The 14,592-nt window shown below is 39.7% G+C and overlaps 1 protein-coding gene and 1 long non-coding RNA gene across 3 annotated transcripts in view; one reads left to right on the forward strand and one right to left on the reverse strand.

Annotated features, from left to right (window-relative positions):
• HGD (homogentisate 1,2-dioxygenase) overlaps window positions 1-14,592 on the reverse strand; it is a 47,874-nt gene that overhangs the window by 15,944 nt on the left and 17,338 nt on the right. The window contains exons 5-8 of the mRNA XM_015072764.3: window positions 4,248-4,307; window positions 2,467-2,558; window positions 1,287-1,321; window positions 395-474 (exon numbers count right to left, since the gene is read on the reverse strand). Coding sequence (XP_014928250.2) covers window positions 395-474; window positions 1,287-1,321; window positions 2,467-2,558; window positions 4,248-4,307 — 267 coding nt within the window. The remainder of the gene's footprint in view (window positions 1-394; window positions 475-1,286; window positions 1,322-2,466; window positions 2,559-4,247; window positions 4,308-14,592) is intronic.
• Window positions 1-14,592, forward strand: part of LOC113599804 (uncharacterized) — a 38,987-nt gene that overhangs the window by 12,374 nt on the left and 12,021 nt on the right. For both annotated transcript variants that reach the window (XR_003420702.2, XR_008297686.1), the window contains one exon: window positions 13,926-14,034. This is a non-coding gene — a long non-coding RNA (uncharacterized LOC113599804). The remainder of the gene's footprint in view (window positions 1-13,925; window positions 14,035-14,592) is intronic.

A 14,592-nucleotide genomic window follows, 5' to 3' on the forward strand; every position in this document is an offset into this window, starting at 1 on the left:
TAATCACATCTATGACCCAAACCAATTCTAATCTAATCTCTCATTGGACTCAGAGATCCCAGTGCTCTTATATAGCCACATTTTTAAGAAATTAATCTTCACTGCACCCCCTCCCCCAATCCATGTGAACAGAACCCTGTCTAAAGTATATATAAGTATTTCGGAAAGCAAATTGACAATGCTCTTTGCTTTGTGATGGTGTCTTATTTTAAAACAAACCAGGCACCCAAGCCTGCTAACCCTTCGGCACAAGAGCCTTCTGCGTGACTAAAACTCCCTCTCCTTGCTTAGACACAATCCACCAAGAAATTTTAGAGTTGGAAATAACAGCAGCTGCAACATCTGATTGCTCCCAAATTAGGGAGAGGCAAGGGAGAGGGGACACATCACCAACCTGAATGACGCAGATCTCATTGGGCTGCACAAGCATCTTGCCAAACTCAGTGTAAATGAGAAGTTTCCCTTTCTGGGGAACTAACAAAAAAGACAAGGCAGCAGTGAGCAATTCTTCCCATGTGAGGACAACTTCATGAAGAGCAAAAGGGTTAAGGGCTGCATTTGATTTTTCATTCCAAAAGAAAAGAGCTTTATTGAGTCTCATGGAGGGAAATGGATATTCTGACAACTTAGGTTAGGAATTTTACTACCTAGAAGAAAGTGAAAGAAAAAAGTTGACTCTGTTTACTCTTGGTTGCCAGGAAAAGAGTTTGTATACGCACAGTTTTGTGGATTGACCAAAAAGGGCAGCAGAAATAGGATGGAAAACCACTCATTTCTGGTAGCTCCAGCAAGACTCTGGCATTTGCATATCTAATGTCTACACCAAAATGTTGACTTCAAAATATCAATACTGAAACCATCAAATAGAATAGGCAGACCAAAGAAATCTCTAACAGACATTCTGTTTTAGATGGCATCATGAAAATTTCTATTTAAACTGCAGATATCGATAACAGATGGTATATTATTGAGTGGGTTTGAAGGCAAATAGAGTTATCTTAGTAAATTAATCACAGGTTGGTATTACTCTTTATTTCCTTTCAGTTGCCAGATCTCCCATGTTATAAAGGCCCAGCAGAGATAGGCAAAGGCAGAGAGACTATGGAATAGAGCAGGGGCTTTGAGGTACACCAGGAATCTGTTCCAGACCACCAATGACCTCTAGACCTCAGTCTGCAGATTGGACTACATAAGACAGACTGAAGGATAAAGGAAAATAATATGTATAAAATAGAAAAGTAGCTTGTGATTGGGGACCAGTTCACAGTGAAATCTTCAGAACTTACCAATCAAGAAGTCCCCATCTGAATTGTAAAAACATCTGAAACATAAAGAATAATTCCTGTGATTTTTCAGTTTTAACAATGTTCAGACAAATTAACTCACACCACAAAATTGTTTACTACCCACCATGTGCCAGGCTCAGTACTGGGTATAAACTGGTGAGTAAAATGACCCAATCTCTGCACTCATGCAGCTTATAGTCAGGAAGCTTACAGTAGGAAGTCAGATAGCAATCAAATAATTATAGAATATCATCATAAACTGTCATGGCACTATGAAAGTCAAGTTCAGGAGAATGGAAGAAAAATGAACCTGTTCCAATGGGAGGGGTCAGCAAAAGCTTCCCTGAAGAAGAGATATTTGACCTGAGATTTGGAGGAATTATCTAGGCAAGAGTTTGGGGAGTGGGGAGAACATTCCAGACAGAAACAACAGCACATGCAAATAAATGCTGTGAGGCAGGAGAACACATGGCAGGTTGAAAGAACTGTATGAAGACTACTGTGGCTCAAGTGAAAAGAGAGAAGGTGGAATGATGTGAGGCTGGACCCAAAGGTACATCTTCAGTGCTTTGTCATGGCTCAGAGAATTTAAATGACTTGCCCAAGATTACTCAGCTAGGAAGAGTGGAATTGGGTTTGGATGTAACATTCTGGTTCCAGAGGTAGAGTGCAAAACTGCCATGAGATTCTGCTTCCCCAAGAAAAGGCAGAATGCCATTTATATATTTTTCTGGTTCAAAAATGTAAGCTCCTCTATTGAGGAATGTTAAGTTTGCACAATTATTACCTGAAGCCAAAGTCTGTCAGCCTGACCTACCACCAACTTGTGGCCCTTAATGGCTTCTCATGCAGTATGACTTTGGCCTCAAAAACAGTCCTGGGGAACTTTAAGAAATTAGAGATATTCTGACCCAAACCTGGTTAAAGTCAAAATGCCTCTTGGACTACTCCACCTTCCCAATGCCCATCGTCTGTTTTCTATTTATATTGTTATGTGACATTTTTGTTTATGTTACAGGAGTCAGTCAAGTTTGAAGCCCTCACTTATTTTTATTAATTAATGTATATCAATGTTGCTCTGGGGAAAAAACAATAACATAAAACAACAACCTGGCTTTCACCCTCTCACCAATAGCTCTTAGGGAATGGGGATGTTCTGCCCCAGTACTGAGCCACTTACCTGTTCCCCATGGAGGTGTTACACAGGAAAATATGGATGGCAAGCCCATTGTTAGACTTTATGTCTCCAGCTCCACACAAGGTGTGCAGGCCCTGGGAGAGACCACAGGAGAAGGAGGGGTGAATGTGAGTATTGTCCAAGACGCCAGCCCTCCTCCTGGTCCCTGAGAGACATGTGGCAAGGTTTTACCAGGGTCTGCCCTGTGGGACAAGTGAGACATTTGGGGTCCAGCCTGCCTCTGGGGAGCCTGATATTTACTGTTTATGTTTAGTAGGTGGTGGCTAACCCTATTTGCCAGCCATGGCCCTAGATTTGGACTGTCTCAGTGGCTAAGATCACTTTACTTGGCATTTTATCAGTTTTGTGCTTAAGATCAACCTAGAGGAGAGTTTCTTTTGGAGGTAAAACTAGGCACCTAGGAGGCCTAGGGAGGAAGGTTGCCACATCATGTTCCCCAAATACACCTTACCATGTAGGCAGCCCCGTGCTTATACATAGGGTCAGCCCTATTTTTTCCAGAACAGGAAAGTGGAAGCATTCTGACCAACTGTAATCCTCTCTGCTGATAATCCACAGTCCAAGAAACCTTAACACCTGGGTCTTCTCAAAACTCTCAGCCCCAACCTGCAGATGAGAAGCCTGAAAGGAGGGAGGTCTGCTCCTTCAGATATCCACAATTCACCCACAGTGGGGGATTTATTTTTGTATTTTAACTCAGTTTGCCAGTTTGGGGTCTATTTAGATGAGTCTACACAGAGCTTGGAGCATTGAATATAGACAAGGAATTTGCATGATCCAGAAAATTTGGCTTATGGCTGGGCACCTGGACTCTCCCTAAGTAAGCCATTGGCTGAGGTTGGTCTGCAAAGGCCTCCACTGGCTTCTTTGAGCCCCTCCTCATTGTAGCTCCCTTCCTTCTCCCCTACAATGTTTGCTCTGAGCACAAGTGTTCCAATACTCCCAGCCCTTATAACTACCAAGCAGAACTTGTGACCAGCATTGCATTAACTAAAGTTGTCGACCTGAGTTGATGCTATTCTAGCCCAAGGGTCCATTTCAGAAAGTTCATGAACTTGGATGGGGACAAAATCATATATTTATTTTGACTAATCTCTGAAATGTATCATTTGCTTCAATTAATATGAATGTAAGCAAAAACCCACAGAAATATTAGAAGTGCCTGTAACCTTTCCACTGATAGAAATCATGGGTTCTTTATATCACATTATAGTTATTATGGCTATTCCAGAGTATCATTTATGTTCATACTTCTAACAACCATAGTTATTAGATATTTTCATAGATCTTGTGATGTAGTGCATTAATAAGGAAGCATATATGTTACTATAAACCAAACCAAATTTGTTATTTTAATATGTTAATCATTGTATTTCAATATAATCAGCTTCTTTGTAATTTTATGGAATTTATTTTATGCATTTAAAAATACAAGATTTGCCAGACTATTAAAGGAGTCCATGGGGGGAAAAAGGCTAAGAACCCTTTTCTAGCCAAAAACAAAAAAGCTCAGGTAGGTCAATGCTCAATTTCCACTGGCCATTCAGAGATGTTGTAAATAGCTTACCAGTGCCCTTTGGTGTCAGGGGCCATATGGTGCCTAAGTAAGACATCGCTCGGCCAGACCTGAAAACAGAGGCAGGTGGTTCTGTCTCTGCTGCCTGCCTCTAAGTCTGCTTCCGCTTGGCATTCAGCCTGAAGATGGCTGGATCACTCACTGGGGAAGAAAGAGCAGAGGGCAGGTGTGGATGCTGTTGACTTACACTCACAAAGTCCACTTTCTTCTGAGACGTTTTTGGAATCTCAAATGGTTTCCATCGAAGCTGGAAAAAAGATACACATAACAGGAAAATTATTTTAGAAGGGGAAACCATAGACTTTCTAAACAAATAGCACCGACTACACAGAGAAAGGACAGCTGTTTCTTCTGTGTGGCTCTGACTACTTGTAATTTTGTTCTTTTACAATTAATAATTACCCATTATTTCCTAAAGGGTCTCAGTTGGGTTCTCTGTGTGTCTGCAGTATGTGTGTGTATGTGTGTTTAACCTATATGTATATATATTGTTTTCATTCTTTAGCACTTCAAATTTAAAAAAAAAATAAAAAAAGATCATTGCTTCTTATTTCAGAAGCTGTTTGTTTCCCTTAACATTTTTCTCAGGCACATCAGTGAGTTTTGACTGATGCTGCTTTTTCTGCTATTTATAATCGGCTTCCTTTCCTGGCATGCCAGCCTCTCTGTGTGGGCTCCTGACACTGCAGGGGAAGGTTCTGCTTCTACTTCCAGCCCTGGGAGGTTTGAATTACTTCTTTAAGAGAAAGAGAAAGCACCCAACTGAGGCTGGATTTAGTAAATGCAGCACCAAGGTTCAATTTCTTCACCAAACCCCACGTTTGTCTCCAGGCTGCCTGACAGTTCAGTTTAAATCACAACAATCTTTAATTTAATAATGAAATGATCTAAGGAAGTTGGGGAGAAAAATCAGCAGGTCTAGGACCTACTAGAAGTGTTGGCCCAGCACTTATTAATCAATTTGCAAAGCCTGACCTAGCCAGGCTGGCAGCGGATAAACTGAGGAGCCTCAGGACATTGCATGGGGTGACCTGTGTCCCGATGGCTGGCTCCACTGGCTGTGGCACCTGGTCAATGCAGGTGAGGCAGGGCCTCTGCTTGGTCATGAGGCTCAGCTCATTTTGTATTTCAGAAAGGCAGCCAAGTGGGAAAGGAAGCAGCAAGTGGAAAAGTTGGCACTGGGATTATTCTGTCTCTCTGACATACACAGTTGGGCAGGAGTCTTTATTTTTTAAAAGCAAAGCAGAATTATCTCATTTGGGGACTACTTAAAAAGGTTGTAAAATGTTGATTTGAAAGACATTGTTGAAATCATGTCTCAGAAAGAAGGAAAAGGTTTAGGACGGATTCCTTTAAAGATGATGTTTTCTGGGGCAGGAGGGAGAACCTGAGAGCAAGGATCTAGGAGAGGGTTTCTCAACCTTGGCACTACTGACACTTTGTATTGGATAATTCCTTGTTGTGGGAGGCTGTCCTATGTAGTGTGGGATGTGTGGCCGCATCCCTGACTGCTACTCACTAGATGCCAGTAGCAGTCCCCCAAGTTGTAGCAACCAAAAATGTCTCCGTATGTTGTCACATGTCATCTGGGGGACAAATTTCCCCTGGTTGAAAACCACTGACCTGGGAGGATAGTCCCCTGACATTAGGAAGGGCCACAGCTAAGCTGTGCTAGTTTTTTGAGAGGAGGTTCTGATCTACTACTAACCACTACATGCTGCTTCCCTCTATAGTAGCAGTGTGCAGAGTTTGTAAACCCAGGAAGATTGTCTGGAAGATTAGACTACTGAGCATCTTTGTCTCAAGAAGAGTTATCATTTCAGATTTCCCAATGGAAGGGATTTAACCATCAGATCAATGATTGCCTGGGTAACCTTTAGACCTATCCAGAGATTCTAAACCTGCTTACCCATAAGTCACCCAGAAGGTCTTTGAGACCCAAGACCAAATTAGATCAGAATCTGTTCAGTATTTTATAAAAGCTCTTCTAATGCGGCAGCTACAGTTTAAGAATTGGCACACCCAGCCAGAGATTCTGTGATTCTCATATTGCTGAACCAAGCGTCATGTTCAGAAAAGTCCACTAAGTCAACCAATCAACCAATTAATCAGTCAACTAAATTGTGGTACTTGGGCCAGATGTGGCAGTAACATGCCAGCTACCAAACAGCAAGAATGTTTAAATAATATAAGGATTTATACACCTAAGAAAAAAGAGCAAGAACAGAGAACTCCCTTCAGACGTAACTTGAATCGATCTTCTGCACGACATATCATAGTGAAACTGGCAAAATACAAGGATAAAGAGAAAATTCTGAAAGCAGCAAGGGGTAAATGTGCCCTAACATATAAAGGGAGACCTATAAGACTCGTGACGGATCTCTCTTTTGAAACTTGGCAGGCCAGAAAGGATTGGCACGAGATCTTTAATGTGCTGAACAGAAAAATTATGCAGCCGAGAATCCTTTATCCAGCAAGTCTGTCATTTAGAATAGAAGGAGAGATAAAGGTCTTCCCAAACAAACAAAAACTGAAGGAATTTGTCACCACTAAACCAGCCCTACAAGAGATCCTAAGGGGGATCCTGTGAGACAAAGTACCAGAGACATCGCTACAAGCATAAAACATATAGACATCACAATGACTCTAAACCCGTATCTTTCTATAATAACACTGAATGTAAATGGATTAAATGCGCCAACCAAAAGACATAGGGTATCAGAATGGATAAAAAAACAAGACCCATCTATTTGCTGTCTGAAAGAGACTCATTTTAGATCCGAGGACACCTTTAGATTCAGAGTGAGGGGATGGAGAACTATTCATCATGCTACTGGAAGTCAAAAGAAAGCTGGAGTAGCCATACTTATATCAGACAAACTAGACTTTAAATTAAAGGCTGTAACAAGAGATGAAGAAGGGCATTATATAATAATTACAGGGTCTATCCATCAGGAAGAGCTAACAATTATAAATGTCTATGCGCCGAATACCGGAGCCCCCAAATATATAAAACAATCACTCACAAACACAAGCAACCTTATTGATAAGAATGTGGTAATTGCAGGGGACTTTAACACTCCACTTACAGAAATGGATAGGTCATCTAGACACATGGTCAATAAAGAAACAAGGGCCCTGAATGATACATTGGATCAGATGGAGTTGACAGATATACTGAGAACTCTGCATCCCAAAGCAACAGAAAGAATATACTTTCTTCTTGAGTGCACATGGAACATTCTCCAAGATAGATCATATACTGGGTCACAAAACAGCCCTTCATAATATACAAGAATTGAAATTATACCATGCATACTTTCAGATCACAATGCGATGAAGCTTGAAATCAACCACAGGAAAAAGTCTGGAAAACCTCCAAAAGCATGGAGGTGAAAGAACACCCTACTAAAGAATGAGTGGGTCAACCAGGCAATTAGAGAAGAAATTAAAAAATATATGGAAACAAACGAAAATGAAAATACAACAATCCAAATGCTTTGGGACGCAGCAAAGGCAGTCCTGAGAGGAAAATACATTGCAATCCAGGTCTATCTCAAGAAACAAGAAAAATCCCAAATACAAAATCTAACAGCACACCTAAAGGAAATAGAAGCAGAACAGCAAAGGCAGCCTAAACCCAGCAGAAGGAGAGAAATAATAAGGATCAGAGCAGAAATAAACAATATAGAATCTAAAAAAACTGTAGAGCAGATCAACGAAACCAAGAATTGGTTTTTTGAAAAAATAAACAAGATTGACAAACCTCTAGCCAGGCTTCTCAAAAAGAAAAGGGAGATGACTCAAACAGATAAAATCATGAATGAAAATGGAATTATTACAACCAATCCATCAGAAATACAAGCAATTATCAGGGAATACTATGAAAAATTATATGCCAACAAATTGGACAACCTGGAAGAAATGGACAAATTCCTAAACACCCACACTCTTCCAAAACTCAATCAGGAGGAAATAGAAAGCTTGAACAGACCCATAACCAGCAAAGAAATTGAATCGGTTATCAAAAATCTCCCAACAAATAAAAGAGTCCAGGACCAGATGGCTTCCCAGGGGAGTTCTACCAGAACAGCAGAGATAATACCTATCCTTCTCAAGCTGTTCCAAGAAATACAAAGGGAAGGAAAACTTCCAGACTCATTCTATGAAGCCAGTATTACTTTGATTCCTAAACCAGACAGAGACCCAGTAAAAAAAAAGAGAACTATAGGCCAATATCCCTGATGAATATGGATGCAAAAATTCTCAATAAGATACTAGCAAATCGAATTCAAGAGCATATAAAAAGAATTATTCACCATGATCAAGTGGGATTCACTCCTGGGATGCAGGGCTGGTTCAACATTTGCAAATCAATCAACGTGATACATCACATTAATAAAAGAAAACATAAGAACCATATGATCCTGTCAATCGATGCAGAAAAGGCCTTTGACAAAATTCAGCACCCTTTCTTAATAAAAACCCTTGAGAAAGTCGGGATAGAAGGAACATACTTAAACATCATCAAAGCCATTTATGAAAAGCCCACAGCTAACATCATCCTCAATGGGGAAAAACTGAGAGCTTTTTCCCTGAGATCAGGAACACGACAGGGATGCCCACTCTCACCGCTGTTGTTTAACATAGTGTTGGAAGTGCTAGCATCAGCAATCAGACAACAAAAGGAAATCAAAGGCATCAAAATTGGCAAAGATGAAGTCAAGCTTTCGCTTTTTGCAGATGGCATGATATTCTACATGGAAAATCCGATAGACTCCACCAAAAGTCTGCTAGAACTGATACATGAATTCAGCAAAGTTGCCGGATACAAAACCAATGTACAGAAATCAGTTGCATTCTTATACACTAACAATGAAGCAACAAAAAGACAAATAAAGAAACTGATCCCATTCACAATTGCACCAAGAAGCATAAAATACCTAGGAATAAACCTAACCAAAGATGTAAAAGATCTGTATGCTGAAAACTATAGAAAGCTTATGAAGGTAATTGAAGAAGATATAAAGAAATGGAAAGACATTCCCTGCTCATGGATTGGAAGAATAAATATTGTCAAAATGTCAATACTACCCAAAGCTATCTACACATTCAATGCAATCCCGATAAAAATTGCACCAGCATTCTTCTCGAAACTAGAACAAGCAATTCTAAAATTCATATGGAACAACAAAAGGCCCCGAATAGCCAAAGTAATTTTGAAGAAGAAGACCAAAGCAGGAGGCATCACAATCCCAGACTTTAGCCTCTACTACAAATCTGTAATCATCAACACAGCATGGTATTGGCACAAAAACAGACACATAGACCAATGGAATAGAATAGAAACCCCAGAACTAGACCCACAAACGTATGGCCAACTAATCTTTGACAAAGCAGGAAAGAACATCCAATGGAAAAAAGACAGTCTCTTTAACAAATGGTGCTGGGAGAACTGGACAGCAACATGCAGAAGGTTGAAACTAGACCACTTTCTCACACCATTCACAAAAATAAACTCAAAATGGATAAAGGACCTGAATGTGAGACAGGAAACCATCAAAACCCTAGAGGAGAAAGCAGGAAAAGACCTCTCTGACCTCAGCCGTAGCAATCTCTTACTCGACACATCCCCAAAGGCAAGGGAATTAAAAGCAAAAATGAATTACTGGGACCTTATGAAGATTAAAAGCTTCTGCACAGCAAAGGAAACAACCAACAAAATTAAAACGCAACCAACGGAATGGGAAAAGATATTTGGAAATGACATATCGGACAAAGGGCTAGTATCCAAAATCTATAAAGAGCTCACCAAACTCCACACCCGAAAAACAAATAACCCGGTGAAGAAATGGGCAGAAAACATGAATAGACACTTCTCTAAAGAAGACATCCGGATGGCCAACAGGCACATGAAAAGATGCTCAACGTCGCTCCTCATCAGGGAAATACAAATCAAAACCACACTCAGATATCACCTCACACCAGTCAGAGTGGCCAAAATGAACAAATCAGGAGACTATAGATGCTGGAGAGGATGTGGAGAAACGGGAACCCTCTTGCACTGTTGGTGGGAATGCAAACTGGTGCAGCCACTCTGGAAAACAGTGTGGAGGTTCCTCAGAAAATTAAAAATAGACCTACCCTATGACCCAGCAATAGCACTGCTAGGAATTTACCCAAGGGATACAGGAGTACTGTTGCATAGGGGCACTTGTACCCCAATGTTTATAGCAGCACCCTCAACAATAGCCAAATTATGGAAAGAGCCTAAATGTCCATCAACTGATGAATAGATAAAGAAATTGTGGTTTATATACACAATGGAGTACTACATGGCAATGAGAAAGAACGAACTATGGCCCTTTGTAGCAACGTGGATGGAACCAGAGAGTGTGATACTAAGTGAAATAAGCCATACAGAGAAAGACAGATACCATATGGTTTCACTCTTATGTGGACCCTGAGAAACTTAACAGAAACCCATGGGGGAGGGGAAGGAAAAAAAAAAAGAGGCTAGAGTGGGAGAGAGCCAAAGCATAAGAGACTCTTAAAAACTGAGAAGAAACTGAGGGTTGATGGGGGGTGGGAGGGAGGGGAGGGTTGGGGATGGGTATTGAGGAGGGCACCTTTTGGGATGAGCAGTGGGTGTTGTATGGAAACCAATTTGACAATAAATTTCATATATTGAAAAATAAATAAATAAATAAATAAATAAACGTTACAAAAAAGAAAAAAGAGCAAGAGAAATAAATAAGAGAAAAAAGGAGAAAGAAAGAAAGAAAGAAAGAAAGAAAGAAAGAAAGAAAGAAAGAAAGAAAAAAGAAGGGAAGAGAAAGGAGAGAGAGAAGAAATTCCAGTAATAGGAGAACTGTCTTATTTGTTGCACTGAAACAACACCTTTGTAGATCTTACTGAAATTGAAATACCTGTTGTGGGTAGAAATAAAATCCTGACCCCTAAAGAAGAGGTTTGTCTTTTGTGAGTGGGAAAAACTGAACCAGAGAGGTTGAGAAGTTGGTTGGGTGGTTTGTGCTGGTCAGTTTTTCAGTTTTCTGTAGCATATCAGCTCTCAAGTCATGAGGAGAGAGCTGGGGGAGGCAGGTGTAAAGGCACCTGTATGATGATGTGCGGAGCATGGCTTCAACAGGACCCACATACTAGATGAGGAACTACTTCCTTCATACTACCTTGAAGAACCTTCTCTAATGCACAAAATAATACCCTTCAAATGATAGAGATGGTATGGGAAAGAAGTAATTTATCTGCTGAGTCTGATGGCAGTAGATTGCACAGGGTCTATATTCAATGTATTATGAAGGATAATAAAAGCTCAAGCTGGTTCTGATAAACCCAGTGCCAACAAGAAGAAGCTTTTGATCTTCAGGCTAGAGATTTGTGTCAGGAGCTTCAGTATAATATGTTGTTGAATGCGAGGAGGGAGATTTGGGGAGAGGATAAACGGGAAGAACCCATGAAGTGGAGGGTAGAAATATCTCTTGCTAAAGCTAGATGTTGAGCTTAATTCCATGGTGTGGAAAAATAACCCACTGATCCAAGGCCAGCCCAAGGGGGCTGTGCATTGGGCTGAGCCAGCGAGGAGACCTGGATCCTGCTACTGCCTCTGTTTCCATTTATTCTGTGGCCTCAGTCAAGTAATTTTCTCTTTCTGGATTTTGTATCTCTTCTTGCATATAACAGTGGGGTGCTAGAGGAAACTATAATTCCAGAATTCTCTTCATAGAGGAGCTTCTGAAAGTGATAAAGAGTGCTTGTTAATTGATTTAGTCCCATAAATTTTTTAATAATTTTATTCTACTATATATTATTGCTAAATAACCCCCCCCCCAGAATTTAATTGTTAAACTTTTCAAAAACAGTGAAAATCAATTATAGTACCCAATGCAATGTCTTGACTATAGAGGATATTAATAAATTTCTGTTGAATGATTGAATCTATGAATAAATAAATATAAGGCACTAAGAACATTGCCAAAATGTCAAAGAATAAGACTAAAGCAAATTTGTAAGATTACTTGGGTCAAATGATATTCAGGCAATAGTTAGTAAATTGGCAAACATTTCTAAAAGTCCAAAGATGTTTTTCTAGAATGTAAGTCAATTTTTATATGTGTGAGAAATCCTCAGTTCTTCCATATCCTTTCTGATTTTCTGTCTAGTTGTTCTATCAATTGTTGAGAAAGAGATGTGGAAGCTTATAACTGTAATTGTGAATTTATCCATTTCTCCTTTCAGTTCTAACATTGCTCCACATATTTTGTACTGTATTCTCCAAATTGCATTGGAAAATAAACTTTTACTTACTAGAAATGAGATGGTTAGAAATAATTTGAAAAGCATCTTCAAGGGAATTAAAAATTTAGAATTAGACATTAAAAAATGGATGCCTTTTAAGTTTATTTATTTTGAGAAAGAGAGAGAGAGAAACAGAAAGAGAGAGAGCATGAGTGAGGGAGGGGTAGAGAGACAGAATCCCAAGCAGTCTCAGCACTGTCAGCACAGAGCCTGATGTGGTGCTTGATCTCACGACTGTGAGATCATGACCTGAACTGAAATCAAGAGTCAGATACTTAACCGACTGAGTGACTAAGCACCCCAGAATTAAATATTTTTTAAGGTCACCAAAGGAGAAAAACAGAGAATTAGTGGCAACATTTAGTGATCAAAATTTGAAATGCATACTCAAGAATGAAAAGAAAATTAGAGAATTGGCCTCAATGTTTCCAGAGTCAGAAGATCAGGAGTTGGACTGGATTAGAATGTCTGAATATCACTTTCAACACTAAGATTCTTTTATTTACTGAAATTTCCTCCAAAATTGCCTGGGACTCAATTAGATTGGATGAGTTAGATATTCTCAACAACAATAGCTGACTAGAGGTAGACATATCTTTAGAAGTCTATACCGTCTATGTAAGAATTTTGGAGTAACTTGTAGATACAGAGTGATCACAGTGTATAAGCAATTATTACCAGTAGGTATGGGCTAGGAGAGGCCTGGGCTATTACTCTACAGTGAGTTTTAGTCCAGAGTAGGGAAGGTGTGTGTATTTGTGTGTGGGGTAAATAAAATAAAACAGTGGCTCACTGAATTCTTCAGCAAATCTAGTAATTTAAGAGAAAAGCCAACATGATTTATGTGGAGAACAATCAGGCTTTGAATGGCCCACTGGAGTTCTCTGAGATAATAGGCAAGAGCTCAGGTAAGGAGGATTCAAGTCACTATACTTTATTTAGACTTTCCAAAGTCTTTCGTGAGGCCACAAAAATGATGAGACTTCATGAGATTTGACTGACATTTTTTTCATAAATAGAAACCTGGATTCCCATTTGACCTTGCCCTTGAGTGTAAAACTAAGAGCATTATATCCATTACTCAGCACCTCATATAGAGCAGGAAACATAGTAGTCACTCAATTAATATTTGTTGGATGACATTTAATTCTCACAACAACCTTCTGAGACACCTATGATTGTCATCTCTATTTTAGAAATGAAAGAATTGGTGGTTTAGAGAAGTTTTCTCTGCTAAGAATGGATACCAACATTCAGTCTCTCTTAGTAACCTATACCCTGAGCCCTTTAATCTCAGACTATCTTGATTTGCTTCCCAAACTATTCGTGCTCTGCTTGGCTCCTGAATTCAGGGTTTGCCTTCCTTTAATGGTCTTAGACTTGGTCTTCCAATCTCACCCTTATTTACTGCTCCTTCAGTGCTAAGTTGCCCTGGGCCATCTGACTCCTGGGACCCAAAACTTGCTAAGGTCCTGTGGTGTCAGTGTTATTGTTCAAGCCCCTTATATTAATTCAATCAAATGACTGATTGGACCTCTCTGTGTGTCAGGTTTTATGCTAGGTGCTGGAGATAAACATGACAGTCTCTGCCCTTAGGGAATCTATTACAGAAGACCCTGGAAGTGTGGGCACTTTCTGATAGGAAAATAAGGAAATAGGTAAGTAGAAATGACTTTGGAAGAGAAATATAAACAGGAATGTTCACTCAAAGATGTTTCCTAACACAGAGTCTATTTAACATTCTTATACATGGGAAATAAAAGATATGCACAATGAAATAATCTGGTTTTCAGAAAGCTCCAACATTTTTCCAAGGAGTGAAATGTAAGCTGATGCAGATGTACTCTAAAAAGAGCCAGCAAGCTGTCCCAAAGGGCTGAAGGGAGCAAAGTGCACTGTAATATTGGTAAACACAAGTAAGTGAATTTAGGAAAATGTAATCTAGTCTGTTTATAGGATGATGGGATCTGAACTATCAGGGAGTCAAGTCAATAAATGCTTGTGATTCTACTATTTGGAATAAGGCATGTGCTGAACACTTCAGGTCATATGAAGATGATGGAGACATAGATCCTATTCTCAAATACTCTGGGAAATATTGAAAGGGATAAATGAAGGAAGTGGTATTTAAGATGAGTCTTAAATTATGAGTGGGATTTGGATGAGTGAATATTTGTGAGGGAAAAAGAAAATTGCAGGTAGATGAAAGAGCATAA

The sequence above is a fragment of the Acinonyx jubatus genome, chromosome C2 (genome assembly GCF_027475565.1).
Source record: "Acinonyx jubatus isolate Ajub_Pintada_27869175 chromosome C2, VMU_Ajub_asm_v1.0, whole genome shotgun sequence".
In the NCBI taxonomy this organism is placed as follows: Eukaryota; Metazoa; Chordata; class Mammalia; order Carnivora; family Felidae; genus Acinonyx; species Acinonyx jubatus.